The following is a 26529-nucleotide window of genomic DNA, read 5'->3' as shown; positions in this document are numbered from 1 at the left end:
GGAGAGCTGGCAGTTTCTCTGAGACAATATTAAAAGCAAAACAGCAAACTATATCCTGAGGCAGAACTAAAATGGGAAGAATCATAAGAGGTCAATATAGTTGTTTCAGGGGTTCTTTAATAACGTGAAAATCAAAAAGGAATTGTACAAAATGGAAACAAGGACAAAATTGCTAAGGATGAATGTGAAAGACTAGCACAAACAAGCAGGAACAAAATCAGAAAGACTAAGGCGCATAATGAGGTACACCCAACGAAAGACAAAAGGCAGTAAGAAGAGGTTCTATAAATACACTGGGGCAAGAGAAAGACAAGGAAAAATGTAGGTCCATTACTTACTAGGGAAGGAAAGCAAATAACAGATGACACAAAAGACACAAGAGTTTAATGCCTATTTTGCGTCAATCTTCACTAAAAAGATTAATTCACTAGATGCTTAACCCAATATTAACAACAAGGAGGAAGGAACACAGGACAGAATAGGGAATTAACAGGTTAAAGAATACTGAGGTAAATTAAATGTTGTATTCAAGTTGACAGGGCCTGATGAAATTCATCCTAGAATACTTAAGGAGCTAGCCAAAGCAAACATTTTCAAGAACTCATAGAGGATGGGGGCAATCCTGAAGGATTAGAGAGGGGGGAACATGGTACCTATCTTCAAAAAGGGGAGCAAAGAGGACCTGGGAAATTATAGACCAATCAGCCTAACTTACATACCTGGAAAGATACTGGAACAAATGGTTAAATAAACAATTTCTAAGCATCTAGCAGATAATAGTATGATAAATAATTGGGAACATGGGTTTTGCAAGAAGAAATCATGCCAAACCCATTAATTTTCCCTCGACAGGGTAACTGGCCTTGTGGATAGCGAGGAAGCTATAGACTTTAATAAGGTTTTTGACACAGTCCTACATGTCATTCGCATAAGCAAACTAGGGAAATGTAGTCCAGATTAAATTACTGTAAGGTGGGTGCAGGACTGATTGAAAAACTACTCAAAGTAGTTCTCAGTGGTGATTCTTAGAGTGATAGTCCCTACATGTATTCCACAGGTGGGTTTGCATTGGCTCCATGTGCCCAAGTCCAGAAATTCTTCAAAGGAGTGTCCGTTAACCTGCACATTTGTAATAGATCCCCTCATGCTTCAGACTGAGTGTAAAAGGCAGTGTAGTCAATGCCTCTCTAGTTACTTCTTACCACCACATGGCCTGAGTCACAATAGTGTTGTCCTTCACTCTGTGTATAAACTATAACACAAAATATTTGTAAATAGTTTTTCAATATTTGTTTAAGAAGTTTGTTGTTACAGAATAGTATAGAATCATTTCCCAACCCACCCTCTGGTCCAAGACTGTACCCAGAGTCCCCAGTTTCAAGAATTGTGTCTTCTGCCCTCACTACTACTTCATCAGTGACAAGTATCAATGGTGCTTCTGCTGTATGGGTGAAGCACATATCTCTGCACAGGGCAGTATCTGTAGATCCTTTTCCACCTAGAACTTGAGAGGCCTAGGAGCTCCAACTTAGCCTCCTCTATCAGGAACTTTGTATGAGGTCCTGCTCTGATCTGGGCCTGGGAGACCCCCCCGTACATTGGCCCCCACCAACCAGCAGTGCCCCTCCAAGTATGCCTTAGAGTGGAGTGGTTAACCCTGAAGCCAAAGGACTCTTTTTCTCTAGGCCTCCCCCTGAGAGTAGAGAGCACTGTCAGGGTGCAAGGACAGAGGACTGTCCATAAGAAATGCATTCCGTTCCTGAGCCAGTCCAGTTCGGGTGAGACAGTGTGTTTGGAACCAGCTCCACTAAGACCCCTAAGTCGGAGGGCAAGGCATGCAAAAAAAAAGGATTGGTCAGTTCCGACTGTGACTGTGGTACCGAAATGAAAGGACAGATGCTCACCAGTTCCATATACGTGTGTGGGTCTGGACTCATCGTTGGTATCGTCTTGTTCATCTAAAGACTGTTCGGCTGCAACAGATGAGCCAGGTCCTTCAGGCATACCTGCTGGAACTCCCTAGGCTGTACAGAATTATGTAACGCCAGAGGATATTTTCCTCCCCTACCCACAGTCTCCACTCCTTTCTGGCCCTGATCTTGTGAGGGATGTCCTCGTTCTGGAGGAAGAATCTTTACTAATGTCTCAGAATTCAGCAGTTCCATCTTCAACCATCGGGCAGGAGCGTTCCAGTACTGATGGCATTGCCGCTACCAGCAGAACCGTCCTCAGAATTGGAGGAGGAGATAGCTGCATCAGTATTTCCACAGAAGGGCAGGAGACCCAACAGACAGTTGAGAGGCTATACTTAGCATCCCTCCCAGTATGATCCCGTCCCCCCTTCGCTCCCAGGACCACTAGTACCAATTCCTCTGGGAGCCATTGCAACTGATGGATCCCTCCTTCTGGCCTTATTGGGGACCACAGGATTCCTATGGTAGGTGTCTGGACCCCTCTCATGACTTTTACCACTTCTCCCCTTCTTGCCAACTGGTTCCGTTGGTGCATGAGGAGGACGGGCTAGAACTGGTTCTGCTGATTTGATAAGAGCTTTGTGATGGAATACTGAGCAACAACAGTTGAGCCAGCACTCTGGTCACTGCAGCTTCAGTTAAACACTGCAGAAGAGACCTTGTTAAGAGCTGTGTCTAATTGGTGGGTGGAGAAGAGCTGGAAGGCTAATTCAGCTATTAGGTAGAGGATACAAAAAGGCATAGGACGGAAATGGAGGGGAGGAGCAGACAGGAGCTGAGGGCTCCCTAAAACTGTAGGAGTTAAGACTGTATAGTGTACAAGGGTGGTGGGAACCAACATTGTAAATAAACTTCACTGGCTGTATTACCAGCATAAAGGTCTCTGTGCTGTTTTTGGCCTTGAGCAGAGGCCCTGCCACAGGCTGCTGCTTCATCATCTCTGGACAATGCTGTCACTTAGTCGTTGCCTTCTCCACCAGTCGGTACCAGGAGCTGTTACATAGGGTTGCAAATGATCTAGAGATCGCAGTAGATTAGTTCAGGTTCATCAACACTGGTGCCTGGACATCTTTCAACCAAAGGGACTGAGTAAGGTGGCCTTTCCAATTAACACGGCTATACTAGAGCCAGCCAGAGTGGTATGGCATACACCAGCATCTTGTGTACCTACACCAAAAAGGGCTGAGAGATGTAATTTTGTTTCTGCCAAAGAAACTGACTTTTTGTTTTCTCATCCTGCCCCCAACTCGTTGATGGTACAGGTGGCCCTGGGAAGAGTTGAGTTGCACTACCAGAAATCCATCCTGGCAGTCAAAGAGACTGGACTTTCTGGGAGGGAAGGTGTTCTCCACAGATCTGCAATTTCATATGGCTAACTACCAAGCTTTGTTAGTGAAATACAATTTGAACAGCTATGTCAGACTTCCAGACTTTAAAGATAAACTTTCCATAAAGGACAGAACTCAGTTCCAGTCCCTTCTAAGTGAAGTGAAGTTAGTAGCAAATGTGGCCCTCCAGGCTGCAGTAGATGCCACTGACACAATGTCCAGGACTTTGGCCACGGGACTTGTCATGCTGAAGGTCTTGTGGCTACAGTTGTCAGGGTTTCCTAGGGAGATCAAAAACACCATGCAGGACCTTCCCTTCATTGAGTCCAGCCTTTTTAATGAACAGACTTATGAGTCCCTGCACTCACTAAAGGACTTGAGATCTCCTCTGAGGTCCCTGGGGATTTACACTTCATCCCCAGGAGGAAACACCATAGACAGCCCTTTAGACCAAAACCACCAGCTCCGCATGCGCTCTATTACCAGTGTCTTTCTGAGTGTGCCTCTACACAAATGCCAGAGGACTCAGAGGTTCAATTTCTCACCTCCCTCTCCTGCCCCAGCCTCCACTCACTCTCAACTGCAGGCCAAGGGCCATTTTTGACATACAGGTCAGGACCCGCATGCCACATAGATGCCACCCACTTCTCCTGTCACCTTTGGCGGTTATCTCATTCTGTTTTCCTACAGCTGGAAAAAGATCACCACGGACAGTTGGGTCCTGGAGATTATCCATCAGGGCTGTTCCATCGAGTTTCTCTCCTTCCCTCATCACAAACCTCCTTCCCAATCCCCCTTCAGGGACCACTTGCTTCTGCTTAGTTAACATGCCAGGGAGTTGTGAACTCCCAGGATGTACGTAGCTTTATTGTGGTGTGGTTTCTGATACATCAGTTCCAAAGTCTGACTGCTTCATCAAGAGAATATTGCAGGGGCAATAGAGCGCATCCCGCCTCAGTACCAAGGGAGGGTTTTTTTTTTCTCCATATTTCCTAACCCCCCAAAAAGATGGAGAGTGGAGACCCATCCTGGACTTTTGGCAACATTATCAACATCTTTATCCAAAAGCTGAAATTTAGGATGATTACGCTGACATCTATAATTCCCTCCCTTCAGAAAGGGATGTAGATCTCATCCCCTCTGCCTGGAAGTAGTCAGACTTTGGAACTCGTGTATCAGAAGCCACATCACGGTTCAAGCTGTGTACATCCTGGGAGTTCACAACTCCCTGGCAGGCAAACTAAGCAGAAGTTTCTCTGCAGACCAAAAATGGGAGAGCCACAGCAATCCTAACCAAGATCTTTACACAGTTATGGGACGAACAGAAAACTTCCCAGGTATTATTCTGGGGTGCCATATGTTACGATTCCAAGGGTGATGCTTTCCTGGACAGACCTCCTCAGATACGCCTTTCCTCCCATCCACCTGTTACCGCAAGTTGGAGGAAAGATCCATCGCGCCAGAGCCACCATACTCCTCCTAGCACCCTACTGACCCAGACTGTTCTGGTTCATGGAACTTCCACTGATGTCCATACTTCCACCTCTCAGGAGCCGCCTATTTCCAGATCTCCTAACCCAGGATTGGGGGTGGGAAATCAAGTACCCAAACCCGGGCTCACAACATCTCATAACTATTTTCTGTGTGATCTTTACTAGAATGTGCATATCAAGTTACTACCCAGAATGTGTCAATGATGTGAAGACAGATTTTGGAGTGCGAAGTTAAAATTTATATTGAAGCTTCAATTTTAGGAAAACACTTACCAGTTTTTGCAAGCCATTATTCTAGCTTATTTTATAGAAATGAAATGTGCTCTAAAATTTTGTTACTATTAACTGTGTTTGAAAATCAAGTCAGACTGTTGAAGCATCTCTCTCTCTGTTTTGAAGAAAGCCCCCACTACATGGAAAGATGTTTGCTTATATCAAGAAACATGAACCACCAAGATGGTCAGCTTCTACCTTTCCCCATTATGACCTCTGAACTCTCCATGAATATCAGGAAGCCTAATCCCTTCAATTTAACTTGAAAGGATGCTGGAAATCGAATCACAGCCGTAACACCATCTTTCCCATTCCTGGCCCTTATGACCTCTCCTGCTTTCCTCTTGTAGGATTTTATACAACGGCTGCTGTCGATCAGCTACCCTCACCAAATAGTCCTGTAGGTATACTTTGGCCTCTCACAGTGTCGGCTGATTTTCCAGTATCTGTCCCTTTGCGGCATGGACCTGGCTCTGGTGAATCATAGAATAGAATCATAGAATATCAGGATTGGAAGGGACCTCAGGAGGTCATCTAGTCCAACCCCCTGCTCAAAGCAGGACCAATCCCCAATTAAATCAGGTCCCCTCTGGGAGCAGCAACTCTGGCATCCACCCTGGTAGGGGATAACTTCTCTCAGCAAAATAAAAAGCCTGTACTGTTTACATCTCCATTTTCACTTTCTCATAGGGGTCCTTTCTCGGCTGTGGCCCTTTACCCTCCCCTTTGTCAAGATTTGACTGCCTTACAAATTCTCTCTAACCCCTCATCTCAGGGTACTTGTCATACGCAGTCCATCACTGATGCCTTATATCAGAGGTACCATCATGCCCACAGTTCTCCAACATGCTGTCACAGTGTCCTCTACTCATTTCTTGGTGATGCCCCCTTCTGGAGATTCTAGGGATAGCTCTGCCTTGTTCAGTGCCCTCTTTCTTCTCTTCCACCATTGCAGCTCTCCTCCCTCTGAGTCGCAGTACAGCTGCTTTGTGACTCAGCCCTCTGGCCAGGTCACACCATGGTAAGTTCCTCTGCAGCAACAACATCAGGTAATCCTTATGCCCACTGCCCTGACTATGTCACTCCCACAGTGACTGAGGCAGTCTTCCCATTCACTGCCCTAGCAATATCATTCTGCAGTGGATGGCAGGGGCTCCCACACCCATCCCCAACTCTGGCTGTTTCAGTGTGGGGCATACAACCCATCACTAAAACGTGCGAGGAAAGATTGAAAAAACTGGATTTGTTTAGTTTGGAGAAGAAAAAACTGAGTGGGGACATAATAGTCTTTATGTAAAAGGTCTTTATAAAGAGGAAGGTGATAAATTGTTCTACATAGCCCCTAAGGACAGGACAAGAAATAATGGGTTTACATTACAGCAAGGGAGATTTAGGGTAGACATTAGGAAAAACTTACTAACTGTAAGGGTAGTTAAGCACTGGAACAAATTACTTAGGGAGGTTGTGAAATCTTCATCATTGGAGGTTATTAAGAACAGGTGAGACAAAGACCTCTTGGGATGGTCTAGGTAATATTTAGTCCTTCCTCAGTGTAGGGGATTGGAGTAGATGACCTATTGGTCCCTGCAAATCCTACCTTTTTATGATTTTACAATTTAGTATTTTCTCATAAATCGAAATAGGGAAATGCGCATGTGTATGTATGTGTGTGTGTGTATATATATATATAATATACAGCTAAACATTTTCTATGCTGTCTCAATTTAATTACTCTAATATCTTAATTCTGTAATTTCATCATACCCTGCCTTTGCGTTGTTAACAAAAGAGAACTACGTTGCAGTTTAGCTATTTCCTAGGATTTTGTTTTATAATACGCTTTTTGAAGTACCATATATATAATTTTTATTTTATAGGCTGTTGATTGGTGGAGTCTTGGTGTTCTTATGTATGAGTTATTAACTGGAGCATCGCCTTTTACAGTTGATGGAGAAAAAAATTCCCAAGCTGAGATTTCTAGGTAAGTTATGAAACAATAAAGTGTGTGTGTTTTCTCATAGAAAATTATTACAGTGCCACACTGTAAATTATTTTGGTGACTTTTATCCTGAATTAGAAAAAAATGCAACTTCTTTTGTTTCAGTTCAATTAAATTACAGATGGTAGATTAAACACCTATCAAACCCTTATAATCAGATATTCAGCATTTCTCACTGAGCCATCTGAAAGCAGGCTGGTAGACCAACAACAAGAATCTGCCTACTATTTATAATATTTAATTGTAATAGCACCCACAGCATGGTAGATGGTTTCCAAGCACAGATGAAGATATATTCACTGCACCTAAATGCATACAACCTTGCTCCAAACAGAAAAAGGCAATGGATGATCTGTGACAAGGGTGTAGTCTCCATCTGTAACAGCCTCCAGTCCACATTCGAAATACCATGGTAGAGATCTTTGAGCTAATTCAGAAGTCCTCATGTGCATAGATATTGAAGCTTTTGAAAAAAATCAGTTGTAGCATTTTTAGTGTTGCTGCAGAGAGGAGCTCCATCAGCACAAACAGAAACTTTGTGTTGCAGAAAGATCATCTTTACACAAATGCTAGCTTCATATTAAAGCTTTCAAAGCACTCATACGAAATGAGGTGTAGTTGTAGAATGGAAGACTATCTGCATTTGAAACCATATGCAAACAGAAAAGCTGCCTGTCATATCTTCTGTCATCTAATGATGAACTGTATACTTGGCAGAAGGACAGCTTTGCCAACTTGTATGCCCTTGAAGGTCATCCACCCAGATCATATATGTAGAATTGGGAGTCTCATTCTTAGTTTACATCATGGGTGTTAGTTACTTTATTAACTAACAAACAACACAAATCAAAGAACATGCTCTCTTTCTGCTGACATGATGCACTTCTGAAAGGAGACAGTGAAACCAATGTGAATTAAACTGAACATCTCCATTCAGATTGTTTAATAGACAGTCTTTTCCTGTCTTATAAACCCTTACTCGAGAGATTTAAGAGGCCAGTCACCCTGAACTAAACTTTTGTTTGAGCACCCAGCATGTATCTGTATTGTTACATCGGGGTGGCACCTGGGTATCTAAATAAGGATCTCTGAGCAGGCTGTAGATGCAATTTGAAGAAAACATGCCCATTCCCAGATAAGATACCCAAAATGCATCCATACCCAAATGGATATTTATCATAGAGTCATAGAATATTGGGGTTGGAAGAGACCTCAGGAGGTCATCTAGTCCAATCCCCTGCTCAAAGCAGAACCAACACCAATTAAACCATCCCTGTCAAGACTTCGTCATGCCAGACCTTAAAAACCTCTAAGGATGGAAATTCCACCACCTCCCTAGGTAACCCATTCCAGTGCTTCACCACCCTCCGAGTGAAATAGTGTTTCCTAATATCCAACCTAGACCTCGCCCACTGCAGCTTGACAGAACAAGTAACAATGGTCTCATCTGTGAGAATAGCTTAGCTCCATCCTCTTTGGAACCCCCTTCCAGTAGTTGAAGGCTGCTATCAAATCCCCCCCCCCACTCTTCTCTTCTGCAGACTAAATAACCTGCAGTTCCCTCAGCCTCTCCTCATAAGTCATGTGCCCCAACCCCCTAATCATTTTCGTTGCCCCTGCTGGACTCTTTCCAATTTGTCCACATCCCTTCTGTAGTTGGGGGACCAAACTGGACACACTACTCCAGGTGTGGCCTCACCAGTGCTGAATAGAGGGGAATAATCACTTCCCTCCATCTGCTGGCAATTCTCCTACTAATACAGCCCAATATGCCGTTGGCTTTCTTGGCAAGGAGGGCACACTGCTGACTCATATCCAGCTTCTCGTCCGCCGTAATCCCAGATTCTTTTCTGCAGAACTTCTGCTTAGCCAGTCGGTCCCCAGCCTGTAGCAGTGCATAGAGTTCTTCCTTCCTAAATGCAGGACTCTGTACTTGTCCTTGTTGAACCTCATTGGATTTCTTTTGGCCCAATCCTCCAATTTATATAGGTCACTCTGTACCCTATCCCTACCCTCCAGCATATCTACCTCTCCCCCCAGCTTAGTGTCATCTGCGAACTTGCTTAGGGTGCAATTAATCCCGTCATTCAGATGATTAATGAAGATGTTGAACAAAACCGGCCCCAGGACCGACCCCTGAGGCACTCCGCTTGATAACCGGCTGCCAACTAGACATCGAGCCATTGATCACTGCCAACGATCTAGCCAGCTTTCTATCCACCTTATAGTCCATTCATCCAGTCCATACTTTTTTAACTTGTTGGCAAGAGGCTGACTGGTCTGTAGTTCCCTGGGTTCTCTTTTTTTCCCTTTTTTAAAATATGGGCACTATATTTGTCTTTTTCCAAACATCTGGGACCTCCCCTAATCACCACAAATTTTCAAAGATAATGGCCAATGGCTCTGCAATTACATCAGCCAATTCCCTCAGCACCCTTGGATGCATTAGATTTGGACCCATGGACTTGTGCACGTCCAGCTTTTCTAAATAGTCCTTAACCTATTTCCCATTTCTAATTTGTTTCTTGACTTTGTGGGTCTTGCATCCCAGAATTTAAAAGTCCTCATTAAACCTTGCTCAAAGAAAGAGAGTATCTGGTTCGCATTGATCTTGCTCCCAATGGACAATGACAGCTACAATCCCATTTAGCACAGTCATAAACACCCCAACTCAGTAAGATAGAGATTCTACAGAATGAACGTTTGCGCATCCATATACTCACACTATTTCTTGTAGGTTTCGGAACAATCTGAAATGTTAGCCATCATCTTCCTTATCACCATAGTCACCAGTGGCCATCATTCTGGCACCTCCTCATCTCCTTCTCCTTCCACCCTTAGGCTGTGATGCAACTTTTAGTGACACTGTGTTTGATGCATATTCAGTAGGGGTATTTCCCCTTTTCCTTATTTGTATATCCTTACCTTTCTAATTTTACAGGTTATTAATTCTATAAGTTAGTATATCAGTGATCTCAACTTATTATCATATACATCAATTCGTTACCATGGCCCTTTTGTGGTTAGGTATCTGCGAAAGTAGCTCATGTACCTGTTATATATGACAATTCATTGCCATGACACTTTTGTGGTTGGATCATGTACCTCTGGTCAGAACTTTCCTTTAAACACGCTATTGTCAGCACCCCAATACAGTAACTCCTCACTTAATGTCGTCCTGGTTAACGTTGTTTCATTGTTACATCGCCGATCTATTAGAGAACATGCTAATTTAAAGTTGCGCAGTGCTCCCTTATGACATTGTTTGGCAGCCACCTGCTTTGTCCACTGTTTGCAGGAAGAGCAGCCTCTTGGAGCTAGCTGGTGGGGACTTGGAACCAGGCTGGGTGGGCAGCTCCCCTAAGTTCCCTGTGCAGCAGCTGCCCAGCAGCCTATCAAGTGCTGGGCAGTTCAGGTGTCCCTCCCCCCGCACTGCTGTGTGCTGCTCCTGCCCTCTGCTTTGGAGTTGCTCCCGGGAGCCTCCTGCTTTCTTTGCAGGGGGGTGGGGGGAAGAGGGGTGCTGATGTCAGGGTGTCCCACTGCTCCTGCTCCCCACTCCTGTACCCCATCTCCACAGAGCTGGGGGAGAGGAGACTCCCAGGGTTCAGAACGGAGGGAGTTTGCTAGCAGCAGCTGCTGTCTCAACTTGCTGATATACTTTAAAAGGCAGTGTCCTTATAGTGGGGTCAGCATACTTAAAGGGGCAGTGCACATCACACACACACTCACTCTCTCTCTCTCACTCTCTCTTAACAATGATGTGTTAATCCTTGAGGGCTCAGCCAAATTTTAGTTCATCATTAAGCAGCAAGACATTCCCTGGGAAATATCCCATCCTCTGACTCCACCACCTCAACTGAGCTTCACAATCATCATTGCTGTGTACAGTATTAAATTGTTTATTTAAAACTTATACTGTGTATATTTAATGTCTTTTGTCTGGCGAAAAAAATTTCCCTGGAACCTAAGCCCCCATTTACATTAATTCTTATGGGGAAATTGGATTCGCTTACCATTGTTTTGCTTAAAGAAGCATTTTTCAGGAACATAACTACAACATTAAGCGAGGAGTTACTGTACTTGGGGTGTCTGTTGGGCCGTGTATCTGTACAAAGTTTATCTGTTCCAAGTACATAGGCCTCAAGCCTTATGCTAACATGCTGAAGATAATTTCTTACAGGATACAGGCTTGTTCATTTCTTACATTAGTGCTGAATATAATGCAAAGTAGAATATAATAAAGGCAAGCTAGTTCAGACTGGGCTACAGACTTGATTAAGGTGTTGGCCTAGATGATGGCAGGCAACATTGTGACTCACTTTCTACAGCTAAAACCATGAACAGGAGACTTAGAATCTAGGCTGCATCTTATGAACTTCTCCTGTCATGAAAAGAATAACAGTTTTGAGAATAGCCTGGGCTAGAATTTGGAAAACGTTGGTCCCAAGAGTTTGCCTCTTTCAGACAGACCCAAAAACTCAGGACCACCTCAACTAAGTACTTTAAGGCTGGACTGTCCTTTGGCAAGTCCTCAGGCAGATTTTTTTCAGGTTCTTATTTTCCGGTTGCCCCAAGATCAACTTCAGAAATAATAAATCCCACAGACCTGTTAACCAACCCACACAGGCTATGCAGGCCTCCAAGAACTGCTTCTGAGCCAGTTCATCTTCTCTCTATCTATACTGACTAAAAGTTGAACTGCATGTAACTTTCAGTCAACTGCCAACAGTGAATAGATTAAATAGTTATCACTGGCATAGACATGAGTTGGCAGAAGCATAATTCTTTTTTGAGTGATGATCCCAATGTGGATTCCAAACACGTGCTCATGCATGCCATGTGCCAGTCTCGAAACTACATAGTAATGTCCCTTGACCCGCTCATGCATTGGTTGTGTGGCATGTATGAGATTTTAAGAGGATTCTTAGGTTGACGCTGCTTCAGTTCCCTCTTACCACTGCATGGCCAGAGTCGGAACCCCTATTCCTCGGTGCTCTTAGCTCTGGTATACACTGGGGGGGATTCATCTAAGTTACGCAACTTCAGCTACTTGAATAACGTTATTCAAGTAGCTGAAGTCGACGTACTTAGACCTACTCACCGCGGTGCCTTCACTATGGTGAGTCAACTGCTGCCGCTTCTCCGTTGACTCTGACTCCGTTGACAACTTCTCCGTTGACTCTGCCTGCGCCTCTCATGGCAGTGGAGTACAGGAGTCGATGGGAGAGCGCTTGGGGGTCGATTTATGACGACTAGATGCAATAAATGGACCCCCGCTGGATCAATTGCTGCCCATCGATCCGGTGGGTAGTGTATATATACCCTTAGTCTACTAAGAGTACTGCGTTTGCCTTTTACTGTACATAGTTTTTCTCTAGTCAGATAATTGTCCATTTGTTCATAGTAGTTAGATTCTCCCTTGGACTTTATTCCTCTATTGGGGACTTAGAATCATAGAATATCAGGGTTGGAAGGGACCTCAGGAGGTCATCTAGTCCAACCCCCTGCTCAAAGCAGGACCAATCCCCAATTTTTGCCCCATATCCCTAAATGGCCCCCTCAAGGATTGAACTCCCAACCCTGGGTTTAGCAGGCCAAAGCTCAAACCACTGAGCTATCCCTCCCCGCCGGCACGGGGACTATGTCCTGTCAAGCCAGCTTCAAGAACTGTTCCTTGGGCCCTTGCTCCTTTTCGGTGAGCGACGAACACACTCATCGCCTTTAATGCCTGGGTAATGCCCAAATAGTTTTCCACTGCTCCATCTGCCGCTTGTTTCCAGTGCGGACATGAGCAGGTCGAGAACTTTGCCTACATAATTTTCTAATGGAGGAGGCAATGCACCCGCGTGCACAACCTGCTCCAGCTCCGACACAACCATCGGTGCAGCGCTCATCACCAGCAGTGAGCCCCTCACTAGATCCCTCATGTGCATCACCGGCAGCACCACCACACCCACCGAAGCCCCACTGCATGCACAAGAAGCATGGGCACAAGGGTGGTTCTCTGATGGAGACCATCTCAAACTGCAGCATTACCTCCCCAAGCCGTGATAGGTCGGGTGAGAAGTTGCACATCATGATGGAAGCTCTATCTCAGAGGAGAGTGCGCATGGAGCACTGCTCCAAACTCTATTGCTCACTGCCAGCTCAATCTTCCATTCTGGCACCAGGAACTCCTACTTCACTCCCAGCGCTGTCACCTCCACCGGGACTCCCTTGCTTGTTGCACCAGTCCCATGCACTTCAGGCCATTTATCGCCCTTGACACCATTGGCAAAACTCATGTTGCTGTTTGCGGGCACTCTGCCGTGCTCTGAACCTCTGCCCGGCCCCAGACTCCCTTTTCCGGCCAATGAACCTGTTGTCCTCCACCATTCTCCACCGGCTCTGGTGGTGGACAAGCCACTTCTGCTAATCGACAGTCCTCCCGCACCATGTCTGGCACCATTGGTCCCACCAGCTCTGACAGTTCCATTTCTCTTGTACCCTTTGGAGTCCGACTGGTCTTCTGACCTGGACACAGCCCTTACCCTGGACTACTCCTGCAGCCCGGACCCTTGACGCTGGTCTTACCCTCTGGACTACGGTTCTGCATCTGACCCATGGTTCCGTTACCTGTGGGCCCTGCCGATGCATGGCAATCCCTAATCCTGACTTCATTGGCCCTCGTGGGACCCCTACCACCATCACGATATGCATATTTTTGAAAATGTAAAAAAAAATCCAGAAATATTTAATAAATTTCAATTGGTATTCTGTTTAATAATGCGATTAAAACTGCAATTTATTTTTTTAATTGCAATGAATTTTTGAGTTAATTGCATGCGTTAACTGCAATTAATCGACAGCACTGCTTTAAAAGATATGCTCTCCAAGCTGCAAGCCTTTCTGCCTCCACTTGACCCAGCAATGACCCCATGTAGATCCAGAATCTCAGACAAGACTACTCAACTTATGTAGGTAGTCTATATTGTAGGTAGTTTTCATTGTCCCCTGAGAGCACAGCAGAGTCTCCTCTCTTGCCATGCACAATCACAACACTGGGTGACTAAGTGGGAATACAGTAGGGAATCCAGAGAAGACTCCATCTCAAGAACACAGCAAAAGGGCCGAGATTCTCAAATAATCTTAATCTTTTATTTGCCCATATGTTCTCTACCCCTGTATGCCTACCAACCCAGGCCCTATGGGTCTCCTTGGAGCATGATCTCTAATTCTAGAAAGGTAGCCTTCCACTATGTCCAGACCTAGATCTCTCTGGCTAGGGAAGCAAATCAGACTAACTCCAGCCCCTCAGCTTCCTCAGCGTCTGCTACTGGAGGGCAAAGAATTGGACATTGGAGATGATAACCACTCCCCATACTCAGAGCATTCAAGTTTGTCCAAGATTTAATAAAAAAGAATTGCAGAGAATATTGATACACTAGCTGAACTTCAGGAAAAATAGCAGATTCCTGGATATTCATCATAGAGATGGAATAGTAATGCCAATAGACAAAGGTGGTCTTGAATCTGCAAAGATGATTTATTCTGAACAATTCCAAGGTTGAACAGATTGTCTGTCTGTACCAAATTCCAGCCAAGGGGTGAGAACATTTTCATCAGCACCCAACCCCAACTTCCTAGAAGCTTCCTGTTGCACAACTAAAGAACTTTGTAAAAAGGGTCCTAAGGAGCTGGATCTCTTTGGTCTATTTTTCTTTGAACCTGCAAATTTGTGGCTATCTAGTCTTACTTTGTAAATGTTTTTCTTTTCTGGGATAGACTCTCAAACCTATTTGAGAAGCTGCCTAATGAACATTAGGATGAGCTAAAGACTCTGATGTCAGAAGGCCAACTTAGAGCAAGAATTTTGCTATAATCGGCTCTCAAATCCATTGATATGCCAGCGAGGATTATATTGCCTTTCTTTGTGGCTCCGGGCATCCAGGATCCCTGTGGAAGACTCTAGATAACCCTGGAGGACCTTCTCTTTGAAGAGTCAAATTTTTTTTAGTAGTAGCACAGGAGAAGATCTCCACAGCCTCAAATACATGAACAACTCTATGGTTTCTATGAGTCTGTCCCCCCTCACTGAAAAAACGGCAACAGGGGTAGCTATACTTGCTGTAGGTACTAACCTCAGCCCCAGTACTACTTTCAAAAATGACCATCTCAGCCTCTGAGGAAGATGTAGCCATTTCACAAACATTGAACTTCTGCTTTCTCTTAGTCCACCCTGCAACCTGGACTGTCTCTGACAAACAAGTTTTTGGGCAAGTGTCAAGACACTGATCAGCCCACCTATGAATCCTTTTTCTTTACATATCCCCCCCATCCCACACCCAATTTGGAAATGGTCTTTTTTTCCCCCCTAAAGGCTTGGAATGGGATAACCTTGGACTGGTGATTATAAGGAAAGGACACCTCATCTAGTTTGCTGTTCCAACTCCCTTTCCCTGTACCCTTTTTAAAGGAACCTGTCATAAATATAAAGGGAACGGTAAACACCTTTAAAATCCTCCTGGCCAGAGGAAAAACCCTTTCACCTGTAAAGGGTTAAGAAGCTAGGATAACCTCGCTGGCACCTGACCAAAATGGCCAATGAGGAGACAAGATACTTTCAAAAGCTGGAGGGGGGAAGAAACAAAGGCTTTCTCTGTCTGTGTGGTGCTTTTGCCGGGGACAGAACAGGAATGGAGTCTTAGAACTTAGTAAGTAATCTAGCTAGATATGTGTTAGATTCCGTTTTCTTTAAATGGCTAAGAAAATAAGCTGTGCTGAATGGAATTTAGATTCCAGTTTTTGTGTCTTTTTGTAACTTAAGGTTTTGCCTAGAGAGATTCTCTGTGTTTTGGATCTAATTACCCTGTAAGGTATTTACCATCCTGATTTTACAGAGGTGATTCTTTTACTCTTTCTTCTATTAAAAATTCTTCTTTTAAGAACCTGATTGCTTTTTCATTGTTCTTAAGATCCAAGGGTTTGGGTCTGTGTTCACCTATGCAAATTGGTGAGGATTTTTATCAAGCCTTCCCCAGGAAAGGGGGTGTAGGGTTTGGGGAGGATTTTTGGGGAAAGACGTTTCCAAGCGGGCTGTTTCCCGGTTATATATCTGTTAGATGCTTGGTGGTGGCAGCAATAAAGTCCGAGGGGAAAAAGGAAAATAGTTTGTACCTTGGTGAAGTTTTAACCTAAGCTGGTAAAAGTAAGCTTAGGAGGTTTTCATGCAAGTCCCCACATCTGTACCCTAGAATTCAGAGTGGGGAAGGAACCTTGACAGACCCCTTTGCAAGAGATTTTTGAAACAAGGAGTGAACTCCCTGCTGTGACTCAGAGCAATGGAAGAAGTACTCTAGGAGTTCAGAGGAAGAGGCTTCTATTATCATTATTTCCTAGTTCCAAAGAAGAAACGTGATTGCAGACTCATCCTCAACTTTTGATGTCTCAAGGTGTTTATCCATTGTTTCAAATTCCATGTGGTCACTTAGCTTTTCTGCAATGACTTCACTGGATCCTATGCACTGGTTCACATCTCTCAACCTTCAAGATGCTTACTTTCATATCTCCATCCACCCGGCCCACAGAAGGTTCCTAAGGTATGTGGTAGAAGAGTTTCACTACCAATATAGAGTTGTGCCTTTCGGCCTCTCAGTGGCTTCTTGATCTTTACCAGAATCTTAGCAGTGGTGGCTGCACATCTTCACACACGAGTAATTCATGTTTATCATCCCCTGGAAAATTGGCTTATTCAGGGAAAATCCTCACAGCAGGTAACCAACTTCATTCAATTCTCCATCTATTCTCCTTCCTTGGGCTAAAAGTCAACAAGGAAAAATCCACACAGACTTCCACTATGAGCATAGACTTCATCAGGGCAGTGTTATATTCCAGGGCAGTGAGCATACTTACCTCAGCAACGATACATCAGGGCATACTTACCTCAGCAATGATTTCAGACGATATTGGACCTCATCAGACAGTTCTGGATACATCCCAGAACAACAGTGAAGACATCCATGAAATGTTCAGGCCTCTGCAAGAATGATTAAGATCAGTATATGTATCCAACAGACATGGCATGGATCTCTTGTTCATGATCCTTTCAGAAGTCCTGTCTTCAGTAAAGAGTGGAAAGTATGTAGAACCACTGCAGGTGTGCAATGGATTTTACTTTTCGGTGTCTCTCTCCACCAGACCTAGGCAACTGACACTTTCACTGAAGATTGCAGACCCCATCTTAGCTGTTTTCAGATTTAAGGGGTATAGTTTGCATAGGAGATCATGCTGTATAAATATGCTGGAGCTCAGGGCCATTAGATTATCATGCAAGTTTTTTCTGACCATCCTTCAAGGCCTCGCCATGCAAGTGTTCATAGACATCACCACTGCCCTGCATTATACCAATAGAAATGGGTGGACAAGATCTTCCCCACGCTGTCAACAGGCAACACATCTTTAGAATTCGTGCATGCTCCATCACGTTACCCCAGTAATTATCTATCTATCATTTTTTGAGAGAATCATGTATGGTCTCTCAGCAACTGAGTACTCCATGACATCTTCCTCAGGTGGGGACTCTAAAATGTGGACCTGTTTGGTACACATCTCAACAAATGTATGATGTTTTGTTCCAGAGGGGACTAGAGTCCTGGTTCTCTGACAGATGCGTTTCTCCAGCCATAGACACCGAAATTGTTCTGTACCTTCCCATCAATTCCCCTGATATCCAGGGTTCTGAGAAAACTGAACAGGACACAGCTCATGTGATCATGATAGCCTTAACATGGGACAGACCATTTTGGTTCACTGATCACCCCATCTTCTGATCATCCTGCCACTTCTCCCCGAATTAGTCTCCCAGAACCAGGGCTGAATTCGGCACCTGGTCCCAATGTATTTTTTTTAAATTAAAAAGGGAATTATTTTGGGGAAGTTATATGGCTTGTGTTACAGGAAGTTAAAGCAGATGATAACAGTGAAATCTATAAAATCTTTGCACTTGACAGCCTTATGTGCTGGTTGGCTGACTTCCTTACAGAGAAGTTGCTCATCTGAAGACTAGAACGTCTTATTGCAAAGTAGGAAACCCTCCATGAAAATGATTTACAAAGCTAAATGGAAGAGGTCTGTGTGGCTCAGCATCAGCTCTCTCTGTTACATACCACAATCTCAGCTATCCAGAAGTATTTTCTTACCCTGAAGCAAACTTGACACTATCAGACCTCGTAGGGTAAGTTTTAACCACAGTCTCTGTTTCAGGGTTACGCTATATTTTCACTTCTTATGGTGCCAAGATTTTTGAAGTACCTCATTTATGCCTTTCCATCTGTGGGGAAGCCTCCCCCTTTCTGGAACATGAGCTTAATTTCCACTGGATTAATGGGATGCACCTTTGAACCTGGGGTGACCTGCTGTCTCTCCCCTCTTTCAGTGCAAACTGCCTTTCTTGTGGCTATTACTTCAGCTTGGTGATTGAAAGAATTCCAGGTTCTTATGGCAGGTCCACCGTAAGTGGTATTTCATAAATACAAGGTCACCCTTAGGCCTCAAGCCAAATTCCTTCCTAATTTAGTCTTGATTTCCATCTCAGTCTTCCCACATACCATTTTTTTTCCAAATCCTTTCTACTCCTGGTGAAGAAAAACTTCACAAACCTAATGTGGTAAGGGTATTGTCCTTTTATTAGACAGAATTAAGTCATTTTTAGCCACTTCTAGGCTGTTTGTGCCTTTTGCAGAAAGGGTCAGAGAGCAATCTATTTCCACCACAGGTTATCTAAATTGGTTTTGGACTGTATTAAGACTTGCTGTCAGATAGCTAAGAAGGATCCTCCAATTCAAATGAGAGCCCATTCCACTAGAGCTCTGGCAGCTTCCACCACTTGCTTTGGTAATATAACAATATCTGAAATATTTGTCTGCTCCTGGAGCTCCGTTCGTATATTTAGCTTCATTTACTCCTTGGTTCAGGCTTGCAGATCAGATGCCAACTTTGGTAGGGCTGTCCCACAGTAACTCTTTATGTAGGACTCCTCTTCCCACTTTCAGGCTTGAGCCAACTACTTGTTAGTCACCTACCGTTATTCGAAGAACCACAGCAACTTTACAGTAGGTAATAGTTTTTCATTGCCCTTTGGCATATATTTTCTCAGTGTATGTGTGTTTAGTTCAGTTTAAGCTAGATCCATCTTTCGTACATAGTCGCTATGTGGCAGAAGCTTAATCTCCAGGGTTCAAAACCTGCCCCTTATTTGAAGCTTCAGTGCCAATTAATGGGCACTTTCAGTGACTGTTCTGCTTAGGAGAACGACACATTCCCAAGCAATGCTTCGTATGTTGCTCCTTCTTGAAGGGAACTCAGAAGGCTATAGAAACCTGCTTGAAGTTGTTGTTTCTCAAGATCTTAAGGCAAGCTTCTTCAGACAAAGAAAGGAAGGACAGAGATAGACCACAGTTCTCCAATCAGCCCTTCTTTGTTAGTGCCTCAGTAAGCAGAGATTCCACCTGGATGTCCTGGGCTACATCTAGGAGGCTCCAGTCATCTGCTATCATTCTTATGTTGATGACCTCTGATTGGCAGAAAGGAGCCTGGCTCCAGGGATTAGACAAGATGCAGGTCATCTTCTCTCATGCCTGGCAAATCAAGCCACAAGAAAAAAGCAAACTTCTGATTCCTCTCAGACTCTACCTCCTAGGGGCCAGAAGCCTGAAAAGGCTTCCTCAGGTGCCCTGGTACTAATTACTAAGAGAGCAATGTCCTTCCATTTGAGGGCGGTGGTACGCACTAAATCTATTACCGTATTTCTCTTCGTACTGATGCTTAGTTGCCAATGTTGGTACCAGGTGCCTCCATATTGGTCACTTTGGAACTGTGTTCCTTGGTACTCAGTACTTTTGATACCTGTTGTGTGTCTATGTAAAGCATATATGGTATTGATTGACTTAACTGTTGGCCTGGTACTAGAATTGCCTCTTCAAGAGAGGCTGAGGTAGATAGTATCTAGACCTTTAGTTACTGAATCATTGGTATGATAGTTTAAGGAGGTATATCCAGTGCCAACCTTTTCCCCTCAGAGATCGCATGTTCCACCCTTCCCTTGGATGAGGTACATTTCTTGTCTTCATCCCCATCTAAATACAGGAGGTTGTCCTGTCACTCACCTACCTTCTCCCCTCATTGGGTAACACAAAAGGAGTCAGGAAGGCACGTGGGGGAGGGTTGTATAAAGATCAGAAAAAGATCTGGGACTTGTAGGGAACAATCTACCTGGTAACCCCCATATGTCCCCCACCTCAGTACTTTTACCCTACCAGCCATGGTCCTACTGGATGCTCTGGGGTGTGCAGCAGTATTCGCACAAGCCTACATCATCTACCTGCTCCAGAATTGGATCTCACTCTCCAAATAGGCAGTGTAGACCAGGGATTGTTACCCTGGCAGGCCGCGTGCCAAAGGTTAAGCCCCCTGGTGGGGCAGGCCGGTCTGTTTATCTGCCACGTCCGCAGGTTCAGCTGATCACCGCTTCCACTGGCCTCAGTTCACCGCTCCAGGCCAATGGGGGCTGCAGGAAGCAGCAGCATCCCTTGGCCCGCACCGCTTCCCGCAGGCCCCGTTGGCCTGGAACGATGAACCGCGATCAGTGAGAGTTGCGATTGGCCAAACCTGCAGATGTGGCAGGTAAACAAACCGGCCCGGCCCGCCAGGGGGCTTACCCTGGCGGTCTGCATGCCAAAGGTTGCTGATCTCTGGTATAGACCATTCCAGCCAGATCCAACTATTCTAGTCTTCGATCTTGTAAAGATAGGAGGAGGATAATGAGAGAAAGCATTTCTTATAAGGGGAAGAAACTACTGGTCCCTGGTGCAATCGTCTGATTCTCTACCCAGCTGAGGCAATAAAACCCTATACACCTGCCTCAATGGATGAACTTTAAGAAGTTCCAGGACCTCATCAAGTTAAAGTCAGACCATCTAGATGTACCTCTGGAAGTGGTGCAGACTTCACAAACTGTTGAACATCTTGCATCCTTCCATGCCTGGCAGATTTGTTAACCCTATAAACAAAAGACTGTTGTAGCCTGAGAGAATCATGTGGCACACACCATTCTGGTTACACCCAAGAGATCTGAAAGGAGATACCAGGTCCCTTGTAGGGGATTTTAATATATTTATTTCCACCCAGTACTGTGTTTGCTGGTAGCGGGAGCTGTCCAGGAAAGTTCAGAACAAAAAGGACTTCCCAGATCCACATGCTGGAAGAAGGACCTGAAGAAACTACACTTCTTTGAACATCAGATGCATAAGTCTAATTATCAGTTCCTCTTCTCCAAGTATGATCACTTAAGTTACTATAAGCTGCCTCAGTTTGAAGACAAGCTATGGTAAAAACATCAAGAGGAACTGAAAGCCATGATGATTGTGAGTGATAGTTGATAGCTCGCACTTCCTACAGGCTATGCTGGACATATCTGACACTGCAGTGTATGTTGTGTCCACATCAGAGGCAGTGGGATGGTCTTCCTGGCTTCAGTCCTCTGGGATCCCAAGGGATGTCCAAACTACAATCTAGATCTTTCCCTTTGAGAGCAATAAACGTTTCCGTTCCAAAACAGATGAGACTCCGTTTATTAGAGGACTCCAGTGTAAGGGTTTGTTCCAGCCCCAAGAAGGAAGCAAGCATGACAGCAGTCTTCCTTCAAGCAGCATCTCCCTGCCCAATACTATCATGAACCTTACATGACCTAAGAACAGCCATGAAATAAGCAGAGCTGCTTCTTCAAGTGCTTGTGCACATACATATTCCACTTTAGGTGTGCGCATGCAAAGTGCAGTTGAGCTGGAGATTTTTGATCAACAGTATCATCAGGATGGTGTATGCATCCTACAACCAAGGGCATAAAGGATTGGCCTCCCTGACCCATCTCCGTTCCTTCTGACCACTTGTGGCTACAAGTCGGAGTCTGCCTCACAGTTAACTACTGTTCAGTGCTTATCAATGCTTTTTTTGTGTGTACAGTAAAACCTGCCTTAACAACCACCTCAAGAGAGACCACCTGTCCTGAGTGACTATTTGGAGAGGCCACAGAACGTTTTTCCTTGTAATTTAGCTGTGAAGAGCAACAACCTGTCATGTGCAACCAGTGACCACATTTTCTTACTCCCACCGCTAAAAACAAACGTGTTGGAGAAGCTGATCTTCACTTATCAGTATGTTTCTTTGATGTTTCTAGCAAAAGATTTTTTTCTTTTGTTCGTTACAGTTAGGGCATTATACAGCATCATGCACAACGTGAGCCAGAACCAGAAGTTGAACTTGAAAAAATAAGGACTTGAAAGAAAGATGTGAACATGTTGAAACGAAAGGTGTACACTATTGTAAGTTACAGTTTAAAACTAAAAAGTCAACATGGAAGCATAAAAGAAAAAGTGCTTCTTACACTGGAGCAACGTGTTAAAGCAATATCAGAGCTAGAAGCTGGTACTAATTGCCACCAAATTGCCGAACATTTTGGAGTTGGAAGAACACAAATCCAAAGCTTTTTATGACAGAAGATAGAAATCCTTGCTGCTTATGAGTCAAATGCAAATTCTTCAACAAAAATTAAATATGCCAAAACTGGAAACAAATAAGTCAATTTTCTCACTTTTATGAGTGGTTTAAATCCACTGTTGCTTGTCATGTAAATGTCTCTAGTCCACTTTTAAAAGTGCAAGGCATGAAATTCGCATAGTTGGAAAATAGGGAATTTAAAGCTAGCAATGGCTGGCTTGAATTGTTTAAGAGGAGGCACAATCTTGTCTTTGGTACAGCATGCGGTGAGAGTGGAGACATTAACCAAGATTCAGTTTCAGATTGGAAACAAAAGTTACCTGAACTCCTATGGGATTATCAACCATCTGAAATCTACAATATATATGAAACTAGACTGTTTTTTAAAGATAGCAGCATCAGCAAAACCTCTATGTCAACGGCAAGCAATGTTCAAATGGGAAAAGTTTAAAGGAAAGAATCGCCCTTGCTTTATGCACCAACATGAATGGAGATAAAGAAAAGCCTATAATGATCGGTAAATCCCAATGGCCACGATGCTTTGGCAAATTGAATATCAAGGAGTTGCCCATGGAATATGAAATCAACAAAAAAGCATGGATGAACTTGGAGCTTTTTGAAAAATGATTACAATGATTTGACCACAAATTGCTACTATAGGGACATAAAATTCTGTTTGTGAATAATGCCCCATGCCACCCCAATGTTAAACTCACAAACATTAAATTCTGCTGCTTTTCCCCCAGACAGCACTTCCATGTTACAGCCTATGAATGCTGGGGTTATTCAAACCTTAAAACTGAAATTTTGGAAAATGAAAATTCAAATTATTCTTCAGGAAAATGAAATCTGACGTAACTTTATTGGGTCCAGTGCTTTTGAAAATGGTTTCACTCTTTGATGCAGTACACTGGAGTCAGATTGAGCCAAGCACCATCAAAAAATGCTTCACTAAATGCAGATTCACCATGGCCAAGTAAACTGCCAATTCATCAAATGAAGACATTCATCCAGAAGATGAACTACCCTCTTGTGGTAGTTAACATGTCGCAAAGTCTTTTTGGTGTGCCAATTGAGAAGAAGTGCCAGATTGATGAGAACCTTGCAACAACTGAAGAGTCACAGATTGGTTACAGCCTGCTGCAAAACTCTAAGAAAATTTTAAGCCATGTGACGACTCACACAGTAACAAAAAAACTGCTACGGATGATGATGAAGGGGATAGCACTTGTGATTCTGAACTCCTGGGAAGAATCATTTCTGTGCTTGAAGCCAAGAAAATGATTAAAGACATGAAAGCATTTGCCATTCAAAAGGACAATAACCGACTTTTAGAGCTGTTCAACACAGAAGAAATGGTAAACATGCAGCTGTTGTCACAGAGGCAGACAAGAATAAGTGACTTTTTCAAATAAATATAGACTACTGTAGATTGAAACCAGGACTTTTTGATAACACAGGTGATTGTAAAAAATTTCTTTTGGCTTCAGTCTAGGAAATAAGCACTTGCATGAGTGTACTAAAGTTCCTCTTTTGATTAACTACTGTATTAATAAACCCACCAAGAGATTTTAAGTACAGTACTGTACTGTATGTAATGTTCATTTAAAAGGCAATTAAAATTAAACCTGAAACATCGGTAACAATAGTAGCCTTTCTTCACATCATAAAAGTACCCATTTTATAGCAAACCTTTGAAGAGAGACCACTTACAAGCAACCACTTTTGCTAACTCCCATGAGTGATCACTCCTGGCAGGTTTTACTGTAATTAGTTTAGTTTACGTGGTAGTTACATAATTATAGGTTTTTGATAGGAGGTGTGTTTCCAGTGGAGTCCCACATGGATCAGTTTTGGCCCTGCACTCTTAAACATTTTTATCAACGATCTGAAAGAAAACATAAAATCATCATTGATAAAACTTGCAGATGACACAAATTTTGGGGAGTGGTAAATAATGAAGAGGACAGGTCACTGATGCAGAACTATCTGGTTTCCTTAGTAAACTAGGCAAAAGCAAACAATATGCATTTTCATATAGCTAAATATCAGGGTATGCATCTAGGAACAAAGAATGTAAGACATACTTTCAGGATGGGAGAATCTATCCTGGGAAGCAGTGACTCAGAAAAAGACATGGGGGTTCGTGATGGATAATCAGATGAACATGAGCTCCCAGTGTGATGATGTGGATAAAAGAACTGATGCAATCCTGGGATGCATAAACAGGAATCACAAGTAGGAACAGGGAGAATATTTTACCTCTGTATTTGGCACTGGTGCTGGAATACTGTGTCTAGTTCTGTTGCCAGCAGTTCAAGAATGATGTTGATAAATTGGAGATGGTTCAGAGAAGAGTCATGAGAATGACTAAATGATTGAAAAACATGCTTATAGTGATAGACTCAAAGGGCTCAATCTATTATTTTAACAAAGAGAAGATTAAGGAGTAACTTGATTAGTCTATTAGTATCTATAGGGGGAACAAATATTTAATAATTGCCTCTTCAGTCTAGCAGAGATAGGTATAAAATGATCCAATGATTAGAAGTTGAAGCTAGACAAATTCAGACTGAAAATAAGGCATACATTTTTATTAACAGTGAGGGTAATTAATTGTTGAGGTAATTTAGCAAGGGTTGTGGTGGATTCTCTATCACTGGCAATTTTAAAATCATGATTAGATACTTTTCTAAAAGCTGCTCTGGGAAGTGTTTTGGGAAAGTTCTATGGCCTGTTATACAGGAGGTCAATCTAGATGATCACAATGGTTTCTTTTAACCTTGGAGTCTGACACTGAGGATCCTCCCTGCTCCACCACTGCCAATGTCTTCCGTGTTTCATTTGGGTACTGATCGTATCTCTGTCACTGATGCTGCAAGCATATATAGTGACAAGAGGCCTAATGAAGTCCTACTGCCCAGACTCCCCACTCCTCCTCTTAGCTGGGTGATCCACTTTCAAGAGTACTGGTATTCATTTCAGTACTGAAGTTGTCCTTAGTACTAGCAAAGACTTCTGTTTGTAGACCTCTGGCAACGCCAACTGGGATTGCCCCTACCCTACCTGAAGCCAAAACAAGAGCATGCCTGGATGATTCTCATAGCCTTGGCCTCACTGAGACAGTACTGGTACATAGACCTGCATATTTTGTTGATCCAATCTCCATTCCTGTTTCTTGTCCTCCAGGACATAATATTACAGGATCACAGAAAGGTGGTGCACTCCAATTTCAGCACCTCCACCTCATGGCGTGGATGCTGAGTGGCTAACAGCTACAGAGAAAATATGCTGTGAAGTATTTAAAAATATTTAATTCATAAAAGGAAGCATTCCTGTAGATCTGCTAACTTGATGAAGTGGAAGAGGTTTCCCATTTGGATACACCATTGCCAAGTGTCTCCATCTACATTGCAGATTCAGGTCATTTTAGATTACCCTCTAGAACTGAATGTCAGGCCTGAATATGAGTTCCTTAAAAGTTCATCTGGCAGCCATCTCTGCCTTTCACCGACCTATTCAAGACTAGTTTATATTTTCTGAACCTATGGGCTAGAGATTCATGAAAGTTGTAATTAGTTTTACCCACTGCTGAAAGCACCTGTTTCCCATTGGGACCTTAATCTGGTTCTGTCAGGTTTCATGAGATCACTTTTTAAGCTTTAACCTCCTGCTCTCCATGTCTAGTAAAACAGCATTTTTTAGTAGATAATATCCACTAGGAGAGTTACAAGCTTTGATGATGGGTCCCTGTATACAATTTTCTATAAGGATGAAGTCTCTTATGGCTTCATCCGAAATTTGTATTGGAGGTAGTATCACAATTCCATCCAAATCAGGTGATTCATCTACTGATTTTCTTTCCTAAACTGCACAGCCCTAAGAATGAAGAGAGACTACATACATTCTATGTCTGCAGAGCCCTCTCATTC

At 43.5% G+C, this 26529-nt stretch overlaps 1 protein-coding gene across 1 annotated transcript in view; it reads left to right on the top strand.

Annotated features, from left to right (window-relative positions):
* RPS6KA5 (ribosomal protein S6 kinase A5) overlaps positions 1-26529 on the top strand; it is a 194305-nt gene that overhangs the window by 84405 nt on the left and 83371 nt on the right. The window contains exon 7 of the mRNA XM_077819264.1: positions 6945-7048. Coding sequence (XP_077675390.1) covers positions 6945-7048 — 104 coding nt within the window. The remainder of the gene's footprint in view (positions 1-6944; positions 7049-26529) is intronic.

The sequence above is a fragment of the Eretmochelys imbricata genome, chromosome 6 (genome assembly GCF_965152235.1).
Source record: "Eretmochelys imbricata isolate rEreImb1 chromosome 6, rEreImb1.hap1, whole genome shotgun sequence".
Classification (NCBI taxonomy): Eukaryota; Metazoa; Chordata; order Testudines; family Cheloniidae; genus Eretmochelys; species Eretmochelys imbricata.
The sequence above is the reverse complement of the archived record's forward strand: the minus strand, read 5'-3'. Positions and strand labels throughout refer to the sequence as shown.